At 37.3% G+C, this 23,390-nt stretch overlaps 1 protein-coding gene and 1 pseudogene across 1 annotated transcript; both read left to right on the top strand.

The window, feature by feature from the left end:
- The first annotated feature begins 11,297 nt into the window (after positions 1-11,297).
- Positions 11,298-14,618, top strand: LOC115272658 (putative olfactory receptor 8G2). Its single transcript, XM_029915664.1, has 2 exons — positions 11,298-12,205; positions 14,588-14,618. The coding sequence occupies exons 1-2, from the start codon at positions 11,298-11,300 to the stop codon at positions 14,616-14,618; spliced, it is 939 nt and encodes a 312-aa protein (XP_029771524.1).
- Positions 14,619-15,620: 1,002 nt separating this feature from the next.
- LOC115272657 lies at positions 15,621-19,512 on the top strand (annotated as a pseudogene).
- The last annotated feature ends 3,878 nt before the right edge of the window (positions 19,513-23,390 follow it).

The raw sequence follows: 23,390 nt of genomic DNA, 5'->3' as shown, positions 1-23,390 counted from the left end.
AGTATGTTAGATAAATTATAACATATTGATTTAATATAGTATCATATGGTTCTCAAAATTACCAACTATTAAAATTATGTAGCAGCACGAGGGGCGCCTGGGTGGCTCAGTCGGTTAAGCCTCCGACTTTGGCTCAGGTCAGATCTCATGTTCCTTGGTTCGAGCCCCGTGTCAGGCTCTGTGCTGACAGTTAGCTCAGAGCCTAGAGCCTGCTTTCAGTTCTGTGTCTCCTTCTCTCTCTGACCCTCCCCCTCTCATGCTCTGTCTCTCTCTGTATCAAAAATAAATAAAACATAAAAAAATTAAAAAAAATAAAATTATGTAGCAGCACGAGAAAAGGACTACAAAATAATGTAAGGAAAAAAGGGCAAAATGCTGCTTTTGGGATACCAGCTCAAACATACCAGTTTTTATGTTTTCTTCTAGAAGTTTTAGAGCCTTTCTTTTCTATTTAGATCTAAATAAATTTTTGTCCATGTCTTGGAGCTAAGGTTGAGGTTGTTTTGTCCCCAAATTGATATTTAATTTTTAAAAATAATTTGTTGAAGAGATTTTCTTTCCCTACTGAATTGCTATGAGGTCATGGTGAAACAAAGAAATGTGAATATATTTTGAACTTTATTTCATATTTCTTTGATATAGCTGTCTAGTCTTATATCTATTTCTCATTACATTGATCTAGAGAATCTGGGTTGGGGCAATCCATCTTTCAGCCTTGTTCTTTTTCAACATTGTTTTATCTGTTCTAGGTTCTCTACAGTGCCATATTAATTTTGAAATCAGCTCATCAATTTCCATTTTAAAAAAGAGAAATACTTGCTAGCATGATTATTGGTATTAATTAGAATATTTGGTGAATTTGAAAAAATTAAAAATTAAAAAAATATTTATCCATTTTGAGAGAGAGAACGCAAGCAGGGGCAGAGAGAGAGGGAGAGAGAGAATCTCAAGGAGGCTCCTCAATGTTAGTGCAGAGCCCAATGATGGGCTCGAAACTATCAACTGTGAGATCATGACCTGGGCTGAAATTATGGGTTGGATGCTTAACTGATTGAGCCATCCAAGTGCCCCAGCAAAAATAAATCTAACTGAATCCTCATATCCATGAATATGGAATACCTCTGTACATATTTGATATTTAGGTCTTCTTTAATTATTCTCAACAGTGTTTCATAATTTTTATTATTGAGGTCTTGAATTTCTTTTCTTAAGTTTACTTTGAAGAATTTGATGTGTTTTGATGTTATTATAAATGTAATTATTTTATTACATTTTCTAATTGTTTTATGGTTATATGTAGGAATATACTTGATATTTGTATAATGATACTATATCCTGTAGTTTTTCTAAATTTATGTATTAGGAATCATAGTTGCTTTATAGATGCTTTAGCACTTGCTATACAGAAAATCATGTCAGCTGCAAATAATTATCTGTATCTTCTCTCTAATTGTATATCCCCTTCCACCTGTCATCATCTTATTGAATGGGCTAAGAATTATGGTGCAATCTTAACCAAAGAAAGGAGCCTGGACTTGCTTCCAATCTTAGGGGAACAACATTCAATATTTCACCATTAAATATTGTGTCATAATTTTGTGTCTATTGAGATGATCATTTGGTTTTTCTCCTTAGTCTCATAACTTTTGGATCATTTTCTTGATTTTCAAATTTAAAAGCAAACTAACATTCACAGGAAAAACCCCACTTTATTGTGCTGTATTTTTGTATTCTCTTGCTAATAATATACTGCTAAGGACTTAAGCCTTTTGATTTTTATTCTTTGTAATAATGTCTTTCTCAGGTTTTTGAGTCAGAGTTATACTTATCTCATAAAATAGATTAGAGTGTGTTTTCTCTTGTTCTCTTTTGTAAAACTGTGTTTAAGATTTACATTATTTCTTCTTTAAATTTTAAGACACTATTTGAGCCTTGAGCTTCCTTTACAGCAACTTAAAAAACATTTTTTTGTATTATAAATTCAATGCATTTAATGGTCAATGAACTAATGTGATTTTTCTATTTCATCCTATGTCAGTTTTAAAAAGTTATGCTTTTTAGGAAATGGGTAAATATGGTCTAAATTGTTAAATTTATTGGAAAAGACAAATTGCAGTTAGAAAGCTAAACATTCCTCCTCATCAGAGTTAGAACACCACACTTGATCTTAGCTAAAAGGCCAAGAAGTGATGGCAAATTGAAACACCAAATCAAACCATTTTACAAACAACAAGAGCTCTTAGGGAAGCACTTTCTGATCTGAAGAGTGGGAAGGGAAACTCCTAGGGCCAGAGAGAGTACGGGAAGACCCTGAATTTTTTCTGGTGTGTATGTGTGTGTGTGTGGTGGGGTGTTTCTATTCTCTCCTACTCTCCCTGATTCCAGAAGATACTGAGGCAGCAGTGACTGTGGCAGTGATAGGGCAGTAGCCCAGGAAGGACACAGAAATCTGAGAAGGGGAATTCTGGTTTTAAGAATGTGGGAATAATTTCTGTGGCACTTTCTGTCTTCCACTTTCCCTGAAGGCAGATACCATCACAGAAATGTGCAGCAGAGTTGGAAAACTAAAGTCCCAATTTTCTAGCTGGGAAATGAATAACTGGAGTTAAAGTGTAGTTCTCTGAGCATGTAGAAAACTAAAACATGGTAATCAAATAAAATTTGTTTATGGATCCTTTGGGCTCATGCATTTGCTGTACATGCATGAAATCTGACCATAAACAGCATGTCAAATGTTTGAATAACTGAAATATGGGGTCCACTAGCCAGGTCCTAGACTTACACGTGGTGGCCCACATATAGGACAGGATCCAAATAACATAGCAGATGCTTCCAAAACCGAACTGTCATTAGAACCATGTCCCATGGCAGGCAAGCCTAAACTTATAATAACCTGTATGGAAAAAGACCAATTTTATAAATTATCAAAATTTGCCTGAGAAGAGATAGGCAATCTGGGTATTTACTAAAGAAATTAAATTTGTAGGAAAAAAATCCACCACAAAATCCACAAAATACAACTCCAAGCCCAACTCTGAAGAAAAAATCATTAATATTCACTGAGTTTAATTTTCTTCATCTGGATAACAGGACTCACAATTCACATCACACCATCACAGGGATTCACTAATATAGATAATACATGAGAATGTGTTTTTATAAATGGCATATTCTGTACAAATGAGAGGACAGAACAGCCCTTTGGGAGAAGCAGAACTAACTTGGGGCCTGGAAGTAATGTCTTTTCTTCCTTCCTCACATGAACACAGTCATTCAATATATAGAGGATGGTAGAGGCCAGCCTGTGGCCTGAAACTGACATGAAATGCAAACCCTGTGCTTCTTCAGCTGGGTAACTGCCCAACTAAAACAGAGAATAACAGAGAATGAGGTCTCCCTCTCTAGACATAACAAGGAAATGAGTGCCTCCAGCAGCAAAAAAGAAAATTCGTTTGCTATCTCTATGGATGGATATGCTGATGTTTGGTAGAGTAGAGACAGCCACAAATGGAACTGACTACATTAGCTCTCAAGAACATAAAAGAAGTCAAAGTTAATACATCTTGCTGTATAACAACAGCATAATTTAAATCAGGTTAAATAACCCTTTCCTGAGTTGAACTCATACCCTGAGAGAATTAGAGTTTGTGGTGTTTATGACTAATAAAGCTCCAGATTTATTTTCCCTCAGTGATGAACCGTTTTAGCACCCTTCTAGAATTCAGGAGGGATAGCACAGGTTTATAATTAATCTCATAGCTCCTCATCTTTTGAGAGTGCAAGGCAAAGCTCAACAGTGAGCTTCTTGAGATGCAGGCCTTGCAGGTGAATTGTGGGTTTTGGGTAGAGTCCAATTTTGGTCCAAGGAAATAATGGAGCTGAGACTGGATGTGGCAAAAACAGAGCAGGGATGATGGAAAGATCCTAACTTAAAAATATGAGAAAAACAGACACATAAAATCAAGAGGCCATCAACCAGTCCATTATGTTCAGGCAGAAATGAAAACCCATTTTTTTTTAACATTTTTATTTCATTTTTTGAGAGACAGAGTGTGAATAGTAGAGAGGCAGAGAGAGAGGGAGACACAGAATTTGAAGCAGGCTCCAGGCTCTGAGCTGTCAGCACAGAGCCCATCGTGAGGCTTGAACCCCTGAATGTGGAATCATGACCTGATCATGACCTGAGCCAATGTCAGATGCTTAACTCACCCAGGCACCCTGAAAACTCAATCATTAAATACAACATCTGTATTCTCTGTTAGTCATCTAGACCAGTATGTGATAGTCCTTGAGTTTATAATTTAGTCCTTTTTTCAGTATATCCCAGTTTTCTTAAGCTTGAAAAAAATGAAAAGAACCTTGGAGCTAATATAGTTCATTTTCCTATGTTGATGGCAATATACAATACAAAGTATAATAAAGAACACTGAACCAGACTGAAACTTTGTTTTGTTTCCTTTTCTCATGATTATTCTGCAAAGTCATGAACAACGGGGTGATTGGCTTTGCTATGCCCCTGCCTAGGTTGGATTCCTGGGCTTTGCAAGGCTTTCCATGGACCAACCACTTCCTGTTGCAAATGTCTACCTTGCCTTATTAATCTATTATTTTTGTGAAAACTCTAGTTTTTTATACCATGCATGTGAGACTCTTAAACTCACCTAGGAGTTAATAGAAAATCATGAATCAGCTTCACTCTCAACATGTCAATTTGTATCTTTTAAGAAATGGAATGCCCAGACACCACCAAGCTGTTGGTTGACGTCTGTAAGAACTATCCTGAGTCACCTTTACTGATCATGATTTCTATGGCTCTTGTCAGTGTAAGCCAATTAGAAGAATGCCACAAATATAATATGGACTTCAGATGGACCATGGTTCTCTATGTATTCATAGTCACAGATCTTAGCACTAAGAGACCTCAAGAAATCATCTGCTTCAGACTTTTATTAAACAGATTAAAGCCAATCCAAACCAAACCAAACAGCTGTGTGGCTGGAGTAAATAATCCCAATAAAAATAAATTCCTTCTGTGATACTTCCAATATCCCTATCATATCTGAGTTTGGTTTTCATGTTGCTTGGTCTCTTCAGAGTGTTTTTCCCCCTGCCATCTAGCATGTCTTGTGACTTTTGTGGAAAGCCACTCATGTTTTATCTCTTAATAGGGACTGAGGTAAACAGGCTCTTATGTGTGAAGACTTATATGAATCTGGCTGGAAATGAGGCTGTGTTTAATGCTTGTTGTAGTTTTTTATGTATTGAACTTAAGATTTCTCTATCGCTCTTGTTTTTGTGTGCTCTCTTAGCTTTGGGTCTTCTCTAGATTCTGCTCCTTAGAGATAAGTTGTCCTGAAGTTCTCTAAATTGTAAGGGACTATTATTATGCCACACGTTGGTGGAGTGGTTGAGGGAGTGTTCTATAATCTTCTAATTGAGTCTTAGTCCTTTAGTGGGCCTGTCTCTCAGGGATGTGGCCTTCAAAAGTGTTTATGTTACTCTCAGTGGCTATAACTTTCTTTCCTCTTGTCTGCTACTCCCTTACCTAGTGGCATTTATTCTCATCTATTTTGGAAGACCTCTACCATGTTAGAAATACCTTCCTTTGGAGGTTGGGTCTTTAGGGAGAATAGACTGGGTAGGTTCCAAGATGGTGACTTGGTTCTTTGCCAGAGCCAAAAGATGATCTGTTTCATCTCACCACCATGAGGATCTGATGGATTCCTAAAGGGCAAGCCTGTAGGTATTGGGCCTCTTATGACTGAGGGCCCAGGAGTTTCTCACAGTCTCCAGCAGTTCATCAAAATTATTATTTGAGAGCCCCTACAAGTTTGTGGAATTCAGTGACTTCTGCTTTAGGTAAGCAAATCATGAGGGCTGCCTCTGACTGGACACATATGTTTCTAGATGTTAGGCTGGCAGTTTGCCCTACAACCTCTATTCTCTGATAGGTCCAAGAAAAGCCATTAATTCTTAGTTTATCTGTTCTTTTAAAAAATTTTTTAATGTTTTATTTATTTTCGAGAGAGAGAGAGAGCATGAGCGGGGAGGGGCGGAGAGAGAGGGAGACACAGAATTGGAAGCAGGCTCCAGGCTCTGAGCTGTCAGCACAGAGCCCAATGCGGGGCTCGAACCCACAAACGTGAGATCATGACCTGAGCCGAAGTCGGAGGCTCAACCAACTGAGCCACCCAGGCGCCCCTGTATTTTTTTTAATTGCACAGACAAGAATGACAACTTTCGGTTTCTTTATATGTTGTAATTCAAACCCTTTGTCAGAATGCAAGTCTTGATACCTGGTGTTCACAAGTTCAACATAGAAAGTAAAGGAGGCATCACCTAGGATATGATTAATAAGAACATTGTTATACATGGATATAGCATCCCTATACAGTTTAGACAAGAGCAGATGAAAAATGGCTAGTGACATGGATTTAACAGTATCTTTGAAAAAAGAGAAGGGGCTGGTGAATATTTAGAATTTTCCTAGAAATTCCTTTGAGTCTGTCTTAGACAAAGTGCTTAAATATGATAGTAACTAAATTTTTCTGTATAGTTAATATTCCAGTGTTATTCAATGTTTGAAATACTGTTATTCAATCCTAGCTATAAATTCATGATATAAGCCCCATGCTAATAAGCACCACTTTAACCACTAGGAAACTGACTTTTACATAAATTTGGTCACTTTCTCTGTGTCACACAGGTGGTAAGAAGCAGAGTAAGGGCTTGAACCCCAATTCATGTGACCCCAAAATTAATGTTCTTAACCAGTACCACAGGTCTTCCCAAGAGGTGGAAAAGTAATGTTAGAGAAAATCCTATGATTGATATGTATGACTGAGGGCTTAAGGTCAAGAAAAGCCTAAAGACATCAATTTATATGCTAAAATGTGGTGATGTGCTTATCAGCACAGAGCCTGAAGTGAGGCTTGAACCCACGAATTGTGAGATTATGACCTGAGCCAAAGTTGGACGCTTAACCAACTGAGCCACCCAGGTGCCCCTGGGCAACACCTCTTTAAGGGAAATTGATATGGTCAAGTCAGGGCCCACCAAGCAGTCAGAATGTTGAAGGCTTGAGAACTATTCCTTGATATGATACACGAGAAATATTTGGTGGATGAAGACATATCAGTTCAGTGGTGTGGGTGCCAGAATTTCTCCCTACCTCTCCCACCTCACTGTCAAGATGGACATAACATAACCTTGGGACTGACCTTCAGGGTTCAAGACTATCACCCAACGGGTCATTTCTAAGTATGCAAATGCTTAGATGCTTGAAACCACAAATGGCAGAGTGTCATACTACAATGGAACTGTTTTCCACAGCAATGATCACTTTTGCCATGTTACATTTGATTGATTTTTTCATCAGCTTCTTCTTCCACTGAACCAGTACTATTCATTGGAAGTTTGGGAAAGGATGGCAATGTTCTAGGTCCGCCTTCTCCAATACAGTAGCCATTAGCTACTCAATATGTGGAGATTGAGTACCTGAAAAGTGCTGAGGTAACAGCGAAAGTGAATGGTCACACAGGGATAGTGGCTCTCACACTGAGGAGCATAGCACAGCACTAGACAGCAATCCTTCTTTCTATATTCAACTTGATCACCATTATAACCCCAGGACCCAGCATAAAGCTTTATGCAAAACACAAAGATGAGTATTTTTCCATGAACAAATGACTGAATGAATGATTGTACTGGTGCTGGGCCAGAGCAGAAATTTAGTGTTTTCTGAGTACAGGGTAATCATGTCTCAGTTTCCCAGGCGTGATCTTTGCTTCTGTTGGTCATTGCTGCATAATTATTTATAAAGTCCTCATGAATCTTTCTGTGCTTTGGTGCCATCATCCTTAAACTGAGAATTCTAGAATATATAAATATATAAGTATGAAGCAGGAGAGTGCTTAAACCATTTGACACAAACTAAGTGCTCTAAGACTGTTGACTATAGATGCAGTAAGTTCAATGATAGACATGTTTAAAAACATGCTTGAATTTCTGTGTTTATTTCCTGATAAAGGAAATTTTCAACTTTTAATGTTTGAAGGCTTCCCTCCTGGGCTCCCAGGGAAGCTGTATTTTAACTTTTACCAAGGTCAGAATGACTTAAGCACACTGCAGAACAAGGGCTCTGAGCCCACATTTTACATCTGTGTATCAGTGTGGTGAGACAATAACCTGAAAGACACATTTCAAACTAAACAGTAAAAAGTTCCCAACCCTCTGAAGCCTGTAACCTTGCACATAAGAAAAGTGTAAGATGAAGTTTGTAACTTTCTGTAATGTCCTTCCTCATGATGATTTATGATGTAACAACAACAAACCCCATATATAACCCTGTACTAAACATTCCTTCCCCGGAGCCCTCTCTTTGTGAAGATCATGTGTACTGGGTAATGGACCTCACTAGGGCTCAAATAAAACTTTCTTCCTTTCCTTTAGAAATTCTAAAAGGTGTGCTTATTTTGTGATGACAGTCCTAACACATTCTATGGTGTATTGCACATCTGTTGAAGAAATAAATGATTGAATACTTTAAAAATATTTGTAATATACCAAATGTAACCATTTTATGAGCAAATTTACTATCTTGGTAAGTTTAAGCAAATTGCTTAATCTTTCTTGCTTCAGATTCTTTATTTTTAAAATATTAAATATATTTAATGTTAGGTTAAATAATATGAAATTGTTACCTGATTTAGCCTAATATTATCTTTTACGTTAAGCTGTTGTGAGAATTGAATAAATCAATGAAAGTAAAAAAAATTAGAAGTATATGTGGCATATAGTTAAATACTCAATAAACATTTGCTGTTATCATTATAAACAACAGTTTATGTGCACAATAATAAAGTGTCTTGAAAACTATAAAGAGGAGTCACCACTAATAATTATATATAATTAACTATTTCCCCAAACTTTAACAGAAAAAAAAATTGAAATCATGATTTCAAGTATTTCAGAAATTATAACCAGATAGGAAGCTACTGCCATACAGACTTTCTAGACCAATATCTGCAAAGCTTTAATTTCTAGTTCTTAACCTAATGTCAATGTATTTCCACATTGACAATATGATACACATGGGAGCTCATGAGAGTATCATCCAAGGATTAAAAAAATTAAAAGCAAATTTTAATTGGTCTTTTGCCCCAGTAGTTTATCCCTGGTGAGAGGAAATCTTGAGGGAGTATGTATACCTCTTATATATATTGATGATACCTCTTACACATTACCCTAGATAAAAACAAGTCACTTTGGCAAGTGGCTCTGGTAGCATTATGAAGAGAACTAGAGTAGGGAATCATGGGCTTTGATACATATTATCTATGTGAACAACTCAGAAATCCAGACCTGCCTTTGATTCCCTAAGTAAAAGAGAGTCCAGAAATTTCTATTTTTTGAATAGCCTCTACTGTGATTCTCAAGAGCTATTTTCTTTAGAGGATACATCGTCTAAATCACACATTTAACCCAGAGTAAAGTTTCCAAGTAAAGGGTGAGTATCTGAGTTCTCTATTCTAGAATTTTTAAAAAATGTTTTACTTCTTTTTTGAGAGAAAGAGAGAGAGAGAAAGAGAGTGAGCAGAGGAGGGTCAGAAGGAAAGGGAGACACAGAATCGGAAGACAGGCTTCAGGCTCTTAGCTATGTGTCAGCACAGAACCTGACGTGGGGCTCAAACCCACAAACCGGGAGATCATGACTTGAGCTGAAGTTGGATGCTTAACCAACTGAGCCACCCAGGTGCCCCTAGAATTTTTAATATCAGAATGTTAAAGGAGTCTAGCTTCTTCACAACATTAAAAGAATTTCCTAAAGCTTTTAGAAGGAGGTTACTCATAGTTTGCTGAAATACATCTGAAGACAGAAAATGATATTTTTCATAATTCAACCCATACATACTTAATGGTTAGACATTTGATTTTGAAACAGGTAGTTCATTGGTCAGAGCTCTTCCCTTTGAAGTAACATACAATAAATCGAATTCCAATTCCTGTTACCAGTCATATAGACATTTGGTGTAAATTATTTTGATCCAAATCTTCAGTTTTCACGGATAATTATGGTTTGTATATTGTCATCATAAAATACCACCCCCAGAACCAAGCACAATTCAACAGATGCTGTTTATCTTATGGGACTATTTTAGATAGAATGTTCCTTTTAATGAACTTAATAGCATTGTTAAGTGTTTTTTTTTTTTTTTCTTGATCCAGATCTTTTAAACATGAGAGCTGTGAGGCCAATGCCTCTCAATTTTGAACGTTTTGCAGACCTGGCTTACCCCTACTAATCCTAGATTCATATTTCTTTTGGAAGCCTTCCTTGACCCCTGTTCTGGGTTAGCACCACATTTACTGTGTTCCCTAAGACTTGCACAATTGTGTATTTGTCACGTCTCTTCATCTGCCTCCCACTCCTAGACTGTACCTTCTGAAGACCAGGAATTCTGTCTCATTCGTCTGTATCCCGAGTGCTCACGACAAATTTTATGCTTATAAAACTGTTAAATTTATCTACCCTTTAAAGTTTTTATTTAAATTCTAGTTAGTTAACATAAAATGTAATATTATTTTCAGGTGTACAGTTTAGTGATTCAACACTTCCATACAACACTCGGTACTCATCACAAGTGCACGTCTTAATCCCCATCACCTATTTCCCCCACCCCCCAACCCCACCCCTCTGGTAACCAACCAACTGTTCTGTATTGTTAACAGTCTGCTATTTGGGTTGCCTCTCTCTGTCTCTGTCTCTGTCTCTCTCTCTTTTCCCCTATGTTTGTTTTGTTTCTTAAATTCCACATATGAGTGAAATCATATGGTATTTGTCTTTGACTGATTTCACTTAGTGGTAATACTACTCTCTAGCTCCATCCACATCATTGCAAATGGCAAGATTTCATTCTTTTTATGGCTGAACAAAATTTATTTCTGCCAAATAAATATACATATTTATGTCTTTATCCATTCATCTACCAACGGACACTTGGGCTGCTTCCACAGTTTGGCTAGGGTAAATAATGCTGCATAAACACAGAAGTGCATAAGACCAACTCTTACAGCATAGAACAAAAGGGAAATAGTTCTAAGTGATATTTATTTACATGCTGCATATAACTGAGACCTCAGGGTCTTTGAGCATTAACATATATCAGGGACAGATATAGAACTGGAACTACATGGTTGAAAAGACAAATTCTGTTTCGTACTCATTGCATGGTGGTACACTAAATATCTACCACAATTTTTCTTCTTCTCTTTCTATATAAAATTCCCAGAGGAAAATGACAGCAGGGAATCATTCCACAGTGACTGAGTTCATCCTCGCTGGGCTAACAGAGAACCCAGAACTCCAACTGCCCCTTTTCTTCCTTTTCTTAGGAATCTATGTGGTCACAGTGGTGGGGAACTTGGCCATGATCACACTGATAGGGCTGAGCACTCACATGCACACCCCCATGTACTACTTCCTCAGCAATTTGTCCTTCATTGATCTCTGCCATTCCACTGTCATCACCCCTAAAATGCTGGTGAACTTTGTGACAGAGAGGAATTTTATCTCCTACCAAGCATGCATGATTCAACTCTACTTCTTTCTTGTTTTTGTTATATCAGAATGTCACATGTTGGCTGCAATGGCATATGACCGCTATGTGGCCATCTGTAACCCACTGCTTTACAATGTCACCATGTCTTATCAGGTCTGCTCCTGGCTGGTAGTTGGGGTGTATATCTTGGGCTTGACCGGTGCCACTGCACACACAGGTTGCATGTTAAGAGTGCTTTTCTGCAAGGCTGATAGAATCAACCATTACTTCTGTGATCTTTTCCCACTATTGGAGCTCTCCTGCTCCAGTACTTATATCAACGAGGTAGTAGTTTTGTGTTTCAGTGCATTTAATATCCTTGCTCCCAGCCTCATGATTTTTAGCTCCTATGTCTTCATCATTGCCAGCATCCTCCGCATCCACTCCACTGAGGGCAGGTCCAAAGCCTTCAGCACCTGCAGCTCCCACATCTCAGCTGTTGCTGTTTTCTTTGGATCTACTGCATTCATGTACCTGCAGCCATCATCAGTGAGCTCCATGGACCAAGGGAAGGTGTCCTCTGTGTTTTACACCATTATTGTGCCCATGCTGAACCCTTTGATCTACAGCCTGAGGAATAAAGATGTCAGAGTTGTCCTGAATAAGTTTCTTGATAAAAGACGGGAAAGGGTATTTTGCTTGAGAAAAACTTTATAATTCTCTGAAGTTTGATAAGGAAACCATCCAGAGACAACAATGTGTGTCCACAAGTAATGAAATTGTTCTTACTACTTGATAATTTTGAAGAACAGTCAGGGGTACTGGATTCACAGTGCCATTCATATGGACAGTGGCACTGTACAAAATAGTGTATTAGACATAGAGCTGGACACCATAAGGACATGATAGCACACTGAATGTATTGGACATAGAGTTACAAAGCAAAGTGCGGGAAAATAAAATTGCAGAATTAGGATATCTCTTAAAAATAGGATGCATAAAAATGGTTATCTGCTAACTTAAATCAGTGAAATAAGTCAAGTAGAATTCTTTTGATAGTACTTATTGCATTGCATTTTAATATGTTTTTCAAGACTTAACTTCTACTAGTTGTAGGAAAGGAGGGTATATTGTAAATGAGGGTTATTATAAATAGGGTTCATAAACTTTTAATTTTACATGTTTGGCATGAAGACTGTGACTAACCACAATAGATAACCTATACTCCCTGCCAGCACTCTATGCCAAAGTCTTACCAGTATGCTTTTCTTTCACTTTTTAAAATTTTTAAATTCAAGTACAGTTGACACACAGTGTTACTTTAGTTTCAGGTATGGAACATAGTGATTCAACATCTCTGTACATTATGCTATGCTTGCCAAAAATGTAGCTACCATCTCTCACAATACTATATTCCCTTTGATGTGCTTTTTATTCTTGTGACTTGCTCATTCCATAACTGGAGGTCTGTACCTCTCCTCTCTAATTCACCCATTTTTGCTTATACGCCATCCATCTCCACTCTGGCAACCAAAATTTGTTCTCTGTATTCATGGGTCTGATTCTACTTTTTATTTGTTTATTCATTTTGGTTTTTAGATTCCACATATGAGTGAAATCATATGATATTTATCTTTCTTGGTCTGACTTATTTCACTTAGCATAATACCATTTAGGTCCAACTATGTTGTTGCAAATGGCAAGATCTTGTTTTTTATGGCTGCATAATATTCCATTGCTTAGCTATATCTTCTTTATTCACTCATGTATTGATGGATGCTTAGGTTGCTTGCATATTTTAGCTATTGTAAATAATGCTGCATAAAGGTGCATATATCCTTCTGAATTAGTAGTTTTGTTTCCTTGGGGTAAATACCCAGTAGTGGAATATTTGGATCATATGATATTTCTATTTTTAACTTTTTGAGGAACCTCTATGCTGTTTTCCACATGGCTCTAACAATTTACATTTCCACAAACAATACACCAGCGTTCTTCTTTCTCCATATCTTCACCAAAACTTGTTATTTCCTGTCTATTTGATTTTAGTCATTCTGACAGGTATAAAATGATATTGTAGTTTTGATTTGCATTTCCCCGATGATTAATGATGTTGAGTATCTTTTCATGTGCTGTTAACCATCTATATATCTTCTTTGGAACAATGTCTATTCAGGTCCTCTGTCCATTTTTAATAGGATTAAATCATCAGTTTTTTTAAAATTTCCAAACAAATAAAATGATTCAGTATTTATATAGAACTAAATAACATGTATAGCACATATATTTCTATTGGTCTGCATCATTTCTCTTTTACTTTTAGAAGAAATAAAGTCACCATCTCTCCTTTTTACTCTTATTAGAACTTCCCAGGGTTTTATTCAATATTTAGCATATGTTTTCATTTAGGCCACAAGTTCAAATATTGCAAAAATCACTGTTTTCTGAGTGTATTATAAAGTCTAAATACAGTTAACAGAGGCCGGTGAAAATAAAAAATTTCAGATCTTACATAACCAGGTTGTTTTCTACTTGCCCTTGTGGGAAGGGACTTTAGAAAACTTTAGTGTATGTCTTACAAATTTCCTGAAATTTTTATTTAAAAATGGGCTGGCATGAAATTCCCTGGAGCTCTAACAATATCTCTCACACCCTTGGTTCTAATGTGTAACCTAACAAGAACAATGAGTAACACTTCTGTAACACCATTAAGCACTTGAGTACTAATGGAGACAGGGAGATTCTAATTGTTTTTTTTTTCTATGAGTGGATACTTATGGGATAAGATCTTAGTGGGAGGCCATTATCGTTTGTTCTTAATCAGACCCTTAACATCTATATCCAGGGTATAAAATCCTCACATAATATCAACCCACCTTTGCAGGGGGACAGATGGTCTTGGGCATCTTGATCACAGATCAAGATCAGTGACTAAAAACAATTGCTAAAGGAGACTTATAGGCTATGACCTCCTCAGCACTAGGGAGTCCTGCAAGGTTAGTGCTCAGAACTACACAGTAGTATTGTCAGATCATTTTTCCCTTCAGAACAATGAAGAAGAAAAGCACACAGCACTGAATTCTCTGTGAAGAAGGAGTGGTGTGTCTGAATCTCAGTCCTTGGGGTTTAAAATCTGTCTTCCACTCAGGCTCCTTTCCCAGTGCACATAGAGACGCTCGCAGCCATTTATACATCCTCACCTGTCCTTGTTCTATTATTCACACTTTTCTCCCTTTATTATCTCTCTGTCCCTTCTAGTATAAAATTATGGCAAAAAACTTTTTACTTACTCATTTCAACCCAGGCAGTGTGAGGGCTTTGCTGACTTAGATGGAGTCTATGTTAATTTATTTCTAATCTTTTTTCATAATTTTATTAAACACATAGTGGTTGAGGCTCACTGGATGTAAAGCACTGTGCAAGTACTGTATTGAGTTTATAGTCTAGTAGAGAAGGGAAACCAGTAAATAACTCATCCTAATTAATACAAAGTTAAGTGCTTATGTAAATATAAGAAATGCATTCATAGGCACACAAAAATGGTCATGTTAACTGGGGCTCTCATATTAAACTTCTTTTTTTTTTTAAATGCTTGTTTATTTTCTTTTGAGAGAGAGAGAGAGAGAGAGAGAGAGAGAGAGCCAGAGAGTGAGGGAGACACAAAATCTGAAGCAGGCTCCAGGTTCTGAACTGTCAGCACAGAGCCCAGCGCAGGGCTGGAACTCACAAATCCTGAGATCATGACCTGAGCCGAAGTCAGATGCCCAGGTGCCTCTCTCACATTAAATTCTTAGCTAAATGATCCTATCTAGTTAATAAATGTCATAAGGTAGACAGAATGGAAGAAGAGAATAGATAAAAAGATATGATGAGTAAAAGGAAAGAGTCTACCAAATAACTAAATAACGCAATATTTGTTGGGATATTAAAAAAGAAAACTTTTTTGTTATTGCTGTCAGATGATATAAATCTTTGAATGACAAATTAGTTTGAACTTTATTTGGAGACCCTGGAAAATACTGATGATTTTAAGAGGTTATTCAGTAAAAGATTTCAAAATCTGCGTATTATCATGTGTTCATGGAAAGACACCATGAGAAGATCTGCCGAGGAAAAACATTGAAAACTCATATTGCCATGATGGGAATGACAAAGTTGGGTGAATGAAAAATAGAGCAGAGAGATACTAAATAGACTATAATTGAAACAACACTGACATTGATTAAGTTCTTTCCAAGAGCCTGGAGTTGTCCTGGGGACCTTACCTTACAGGTGTCATTTAATTTAATTTTCACATGAGACAGAAATTAACATTTTCATGTTTCAGAGGATTAGAGCAAGTGTAGGACTGAATTGTTTGCATCCATGGCTACTACACTAATATCAGGACCTATTAGAAGTATACAGCCATGAAATGTTGGAATTTAAAGATATATTCAGTATGATTTAATCCAACCGCCCATCTAAAGCTTGCATCCATCAACAATATCTGCTAAGTGGCCTTTTAGGCTGTGCTCTAACATTCCTGGCTGTAAGATCAGGTTATGTGTGACTGTAATGTTCTTTGATGTGAAACCAGATATTTCTCCCAATAGTTTCTAGCAGGTTGTTTTACCTTACTTTCTTGGAGACATAGAAATGAATCCAATATCAAAATGGGGAGCCTGAGTGGCTCAGTGAGTTAAGCATCTGACAATTGATTTCAACTTAGGTCATGATCCTTGTCAGGGCAGCCAAGTTTTCTGTCTGCCTCAGGCAAGGATTATCACTCCCTTGAGTGAGCCAGTAAACAAGATTTGCATCTGGAGGCTGGAGATTGCCAAAATAACTTTGGTGACTGTCTTGCTGAGCTAGACATGAGTGGCCAAGGCACACAAAAGATCAAAACCGTATTCAGTGTTAGTTCTCCATCCCCCAAGATTGCTGAAGCAAAAGTCAGGGCACTTCTTTGATATGCATTTGACTCTGTAGCCTGCCTAGGTCAGCTTGCCTTGTCTTCCCCCGCTGAAGACTATATAAAGAACAGTTCTTTGAATAAACGCTCTCTTTCACCTGATCGGAGAACCGTGAGTTCTGTCTTTACTCTTTGCGTCTCCCTCTCCTGCCCTCTTTTTCTCTCCCTCAGGAGAAGGACCCGCGACGATTCTCCACCCTGCCGGTCGGTCGACGAAACAGGTACCCTGATCCCTGGGGATGAGCGGCCTGGCTCGCGGGTTATGACAGATCCTGGCTCAGGCCATGATCTCATAGTTCATGAATTTGAACCCTGCATTGGGCTCCGACTGACAGCACTGAGCCTGCTTGGGATTCTCTCTCTCTCTCTCTCTCTCTCTCTCTCTCTGCTCCTTCCCAATTTGAGCATGTACTCTCTTTCTCAAAATAAATTAGAAAACTTAAAAAAATGAGTCCAACATATTTTTTAATGTTTTTTATTTATTTTTGAGAGACAGAGAGAGACAGTGAGAGCAGGGGAGGGTCAGAGAGAGAGGGAGACACAGAATCTGAAGCAGGCTCTAGGCTCTGAGTTAGCTGTCAGCACAGAGCCCGAAGCAGGGCTCGAACCCATGAACCGTGAGATCATGACCTGAGCTGAAGCCAGACGCTTAACTGACTGAGCCATGCTTAACTGACTGAGCCACCCAGGTGCCCCCAATGTATTTTAAATGTAGCAATATGTTGAACATTTGGCAGTAACTGTCATAAACCACATGAATTATTTTTGCTAATTAAATATCCTCAGTTACTTCAGCCATTCCTTAAAAGACAAGATTTCTAGACACTTTCTGAAAATTTCCAGTTTTTCTAAATCACAGAAAGCATTATACCCCAAATTGAAAACACTATTCCAACTATTTCTTGAGTATTAAGAAAATAAAGTTCCATTTTCTAGAATCTCTTTATTTTCTTTGCAATCAAAATGAAATATATATTAGTCTTTTAAAAAAATCATATTGTTGTCTAGTATTGACTTTAATCTAAAATTTGTAGTTGTATTTTTCACATGTTCTAATAATCCATACCTCTATCATCTTTCAATTCTGTAGAGAGTGCATGTGAAATACATGACAAGACACCTAGGTGTTTTTCTTCCAAGACCTTTCTCATATTTTAGGAATAAGTGTAGTTTTCTGACTCCCACCATGAAGACCAATTAACTTAAACTGTTTATAGTCCTCTGCTTCTCTGGCCATAGCCGTGCAATACCTTCTCTAAATTTTGGCTATTGTATCACTCACCTGGAATTAGTTGAATTATAAACAACGGAAGACAGCTTTCACGATGGGAGAAGTTGTCAAGGTCCAAGTATGCTATGTTCTTACCTTATGAGGCAGTAGGTTCCTTCAGACGTGCAGACTAGAAGAATTCCAGGTTTGATGATATTCGTAGTTGCCCAGTTCCTCAGGTTTTTATTTTGAGTTAGAATTCTATAAGGAAGATGATTCAGGTCAAAATAACTTTGTACAGACCTAGGAATCCTATGTTTATTCATTGTAGAAAACAAGTTACACTTTCTTATTTTAAATTAAATGAAAATTTAATCATTATGATATTTGATAAGTATGACATTAATATATACATATAGGATATCCCAAAGGATATAGGAAAGGGTTATTAGAAATAACAGTAGTTGAATTACCATATTATATACTTGAAACTAATATTAAGATGGTATGTTAATTAACTGGAATTTTAATAAAGACAACAACTACAAAAATAATGGTAGTAACTTTCTAAACCAATTGGCTTAAAAAAATCTAAAACTTGGTCCTTTCTGTTAAAAATTAGAAATATCTTAATTATAAGTTTCTTAAATTTTCCTCTGGTCAGCTGGAATCATTGGCTGCCCTAGAGTGATGGAAGAGATTCAAGAGATACCTACATTATGAAGGTCCCTTGATGTGGAATAAAATAATGATCTTCATAAAATTATTCTCTCTCTCTCTCTCTCTCACACACACACACACACACATGCACACACACACACACCCCCCACACATACCCCACACAAGTACACTCATTTTCTGTTTTTTAAGCTTAGAACCAGATGAAGGGATAATGGACCTGAAAAATATTCCACAGTGACTTAGGTCATCCTCGCTGGGCTAACAGAGAACCCAGAACTCCAGCTGCCCCTTTTCTTCCTCTTCCTAGTGGTCTATGTGGTCACAGTGGTGGGGAACTTGGCCATGATCACACTGAAAGGGCTGAGTGCTCACCTGCACACCTCCAAGTACTACTTCCTCAGCAATTTGTCTTTCATTGATCTCTGCCATTCCACTGTCATCACCCCTAAAATGCTGGTGAACTTTGTGACAGAGAAGAACATAGTTTTCTACCCAGCATGCATGACTCAGCTCTATTTCTTCCTCATCTAATGTTAGCTGCAATGGCTAATGACCACTATGCCACCATCTGTAACCCCTTGCTTTACAATGTCATCATGTCTTCACACATCTGCTTCGGGCTCACAGCGAGAGTTTACATTTTGGACATCATTGGATCTACAATCCATACAGTTTTTATGATGAGACTTCTTTCCTGCAAGAGCAATGTAATTAACCATTATTTCTGTGATCTCTTTCCACTCTTGGAGATATCCTGTTCCAACACCTTCATCAATGAATTATTGGTCCTAGTCTTGAGTGCGTTTAACATTCTGACTCCTGCCTTAACCATCCTCGCTTCCTACATCTTCTTCATTGCCAGCATCCTCCGCATCCGCTCCACTGAGGGCAGGTCCAAAGCCTTTAGCACCTGCAGCTCCCACATTTCAGCTGTTGCTGTTTTCTTTGGATCTACTGCATTCATGTACCTGCAGCCTTCATCTGTGAGCTCCATGGACCAAGGGAAAGTGTTTTCTGTGTTTTATACCATCATTGTGCCCATGCTGAACCCCTTGATCTATAGTCTGCAGAATAAGGATGTCAAATTTGCCCTGAAGAACGTTCTGGACAGTAGAATATGTTCATGAATAGAATCAATATCAAATGCCATATCAGAAGCAGTTTTCAGATTTACTGAGATATGTAATGTGTTAGGTTTATTGTTCAGATTTTTGGAAATCCAATGACACACAATCCCCAAAGAACACAATTCCTAAATTTCCCTCCAGGCAACTCCTGTGAACCTTATTACAGTGATTATGTGTGGAGAAACACTAAGAATAAAGTCAAAGACTCTGGAGTATGAAAGTAGCCTTTGTTTTATTTTAATGATAATACACACGACAATAATAACAACAATGACAATGAAGGTTTTGAAGATAATAGCAATATATATTATTAAAATTTTATAAAATATCAAGCAATGTGCCCAGCACTTTAAATGGACAGCTTTGTTTACAGCATTTACTTACCAAATATTTAGCGTTTTCCCTGCGGACAATCCCCAGTATTATTCCCCTTTCAGAGATGGAATAGAACCTTATTTAGTTTGAGTAAATGCCCTATGTCCCAAACATAATAAGTTATTAATCCCAGAGTGTATGGCTCCAGGACCTATGGCATTACTTAAATGATACTTTGGCCTCAAGTAGCTGTGGATAGGTCTAAGACATCCTAGAGAATTTCCTTCTCGGAAACAGCTTCCCTCATTCCTTATATGACAGTGCTGCTTTCCTAAAGCTTTCTTCAATACTATTTTCACTTTTATTTAATTTGATGTAATCAGAATCTTTCAAACCTGTGCTGATCAAAGCAAAATATTGGAGACTCCTTATAGAGTCCCAGAAACTAAAGTTATTATTCTTGATAGCAACAATTTGCATAGTAGCCCAAATAACACTGTGTTGTGTTTGTACCACTAATCTTGCAGCTATTTATTAAGTAACTGCTCTGAAAGCTAAAAATCCTGCTAAGTTATATAATTTTCATGTGATTATGCTCTTTCTCCCATAATTTACAATTTCCATGTCATGCCAATTTTATCTTTAAAAGATCTTTCCCTTCATATTTTGCTTTTCTGCTTCTGGGCATCTAAAATCTTACAACTGTGGATTTGTATGATAAATCTAAATATTCAACTGTTTCCTCTCTCTTCTCTGTTCAAACCATCCACCTCATCATTGTGAGATCAATGTTCCTAGGAGAGTGTGCTGGTTTATTGACCTGATACAAAAGTTGCAGTGTTTACACACAGCTATCAAATACAGAACAAAAATAAATATCTTACCACTCTTGTATATTCTATTAACCACCCATTCATTGATATTGAACTTTCATTTTCAGAAACCCCTCAGATTTTTATTTGATTTAATTTTCACCAGTCCAAAAAAGGAAGGGAAATGGCTACAATTGCAACTCTTAGGCATGATTCCTAGTCCAATACTCTGTCCAACAGACACAGACACACTCAAACAGGACAAACAAAAAGATACCTGGTGGGAGACCCTTAAATTACTGGGGCTTAAGTTCTTATATGGAATACAGACTAAGTGAAGGGTAATGGTCGCATCAAGAAAGAGGAGAAAAGCATCTGAAGACACAGAAAATCATGTCATATTTTGAAGAATATGGTGAAGCTACAAAAGAGAAAAGTTACAGAGGACAGTTCATGAATCACTTCTGGATTACTGTCAGACATCACTGTTTTAGTAAAGGTTGCTGCTGAATATTTTTTAGGAAGGGAAGTGAAACAAATAGTTTTATATGTTAGTAGTATCACACTTACATTGGTTGGAAGATGATGGAAAGACAATGAAACTGAATTGAGACCAGACAGCAGCCATTTGATGGTTCTAAGCAGGACACTTCATGCAGTGACAGTGGAGCTAGAAAGGAAGGAGAGTCTCAAGAGATTTTAGAAAAACGGATTGTTCAGACATGGCTGAACTGAGGTGAGTTGAAGGTACAGGAAAGTATGAAGATGGATGCAAACTTATAGTCTGGATTACTAAGTAGGATGATGAAAAACAAATACCATGTGATTTCACTCATATGTGGAATTTAAGAAGCACAACAGATGAATATATGGGATGGGAGGGAAAAATAAGATAAAAATGGAAGAGGCAAACCCTAAGAGACTTATTCAAAACAAGGAAGAAACTGGGGGTTTCTAGAGGGGAGGTAGGGAGGAGTGGGCTAAATGGGTGATGGGCAATAACGAGGGCACTTCTTAGGATGAGCACTGAGTATTGTATGTAAGTGATGAATCACTGAAAACCTGAAACCTGAAACCAAAATGTTAACTAACTTGAAAAAATTAAAATAAAATAAAATACATTAATTAATTAACGAATAAACAAACAAACAAAAAGTGAAGGAGAATGAGGGTAGAATTCGCAACATGGGGTGCTAGGTAACAATTCACAGCAAAGCAATTGGGTTATATAAGTATTATAAAATTCAACTCTCTGTTTCCATCTCTCTGTTTCTCTCTGACAGTTGCTCTCTATATCTGTGTATATGTAAAAATGTACACATACACACGTTTTTAATTTTTGGAATCACTACATATATCCTGGCAGAATGGAAACTGTGGTTTCTGTGAATTTCAGTAATTTTCATTATTGTATAATCATTTATGCGAAGATCTCTTTATACCCTTCGCATTTCTGTCTTCACCTCCACCTCTCTTCCCAAGTCTCTTATTCAGCACACTGAGGGAACAGGCAGTTCTAGTCTGCTACCTGGAGAGTGGCCTTCCAACATAAAGTTTCTCCTAAAAATGTCCCAGAATACTGCAGCCACGCTATTCCAAAACTAAAAGAAGCTTTGTTATATGTGGGAGTATAAAACCATGCTTGACTCTGAAAGACTTACAGATAGTGAAAGGGACTCAAAACCAGAGATTGTGTGATATCTTAGGATGTTCCATAGGCCAGCAGCAAGGGCAAAATCTGAGAGTATGTTAAAACGCAGTATTTCAAGCCACACACTGCCTTTATTAAATCAAGAATCTGCATTTGAACAACAAGACTCCCAAGTTATTCTTGTGCACATTAGAGTTTAAAGGTTTTACAAAATATTATCATCAGACCACAGATAATAAGATTTTGATTTAATAGAAACAGGGTGCAGCCTGGATATAGAGAAATTTAAAAATTTGATTATTTTAAATGTGCCTCCACAAGTGAGAAACACTAATGTAATCCAGTGCTAATGTAAAATTAAACTCCTTCAAAGAGAACTGAACTTAACGCATTTAATGATATTTTATAAGAGCTCTTCTGATGGGAGCATCCATTACCGTAAATCATACTGCACTGAATGTGTTTCCAATTATTCCAGCTTTGAAGAAAATAGAAAAAAAATGTAAGAAAGAGGAATTAATATGGAACTCTGGTGGCTATAATAAAATATTTTCTTTATACTATTTAGCAAGTGGAATTATTTTTTGTGAGGGCCTCAAAAAAGCAAACATTATATCAGAATGTTGAATTCTTACCCTATAACTCTATCCAATTATGTACAGATCTGACTTTTGAACCAAGTAAGTATATTACCTACTTGGGCATAAAGTAAACATATTTTATAAAAGAAAAATTGTTCAATGCATTACTTTAAAATTCTGGCCCTATTGGGGCACCTGGGTGGCTCAGGCAGTTAAGTGGATAATTTCACTCATTTCATGATCTCACAGTTTGTGAGATTGAGCCCCATATTGTGCTTTGTGCTGCTGTTATGGAGCCTGCTTGGGATTCTTGCTCTCTCCTCCCTCTCTGCCCCTACCTTACTTGTACTTTCTCTCTCTCTCTCTCTCAAAACAGATAAATAAACTTAAAATAATTACTGGCCCTATTAAAAGAAAGATACTCTGTTAGGATGTGCCCTGATCCTTTTAAGCCTACTATTACAGTAGGGACTGGGAACCAATCACACTGGCTAGGAGCTTGAAAGAAATGCAGAATCA

The sequence above is a fragment of the Suricata suricatta genome, chromosome 11 (genome assembly GCF_006229205.1).
Source record: "Suricata suricatta isolate VVHF042 chromosome 11, meerkat_22Aug2017_6uvM2_HiC, whole genome shotgun sequence".
Classification (NCBI taxonomy): domain Eukaryota; kingdom Metazoa; phylum Chordata; class Mammalia; order Carnivora; family Herpestidae; genus Suricata; species Suricata suricatta.
The sequence above is the reverse complement of the archived record's forward strand: the minus strand, read 5'-3'. Positions and strand labels throughout refer to the sequence as shown.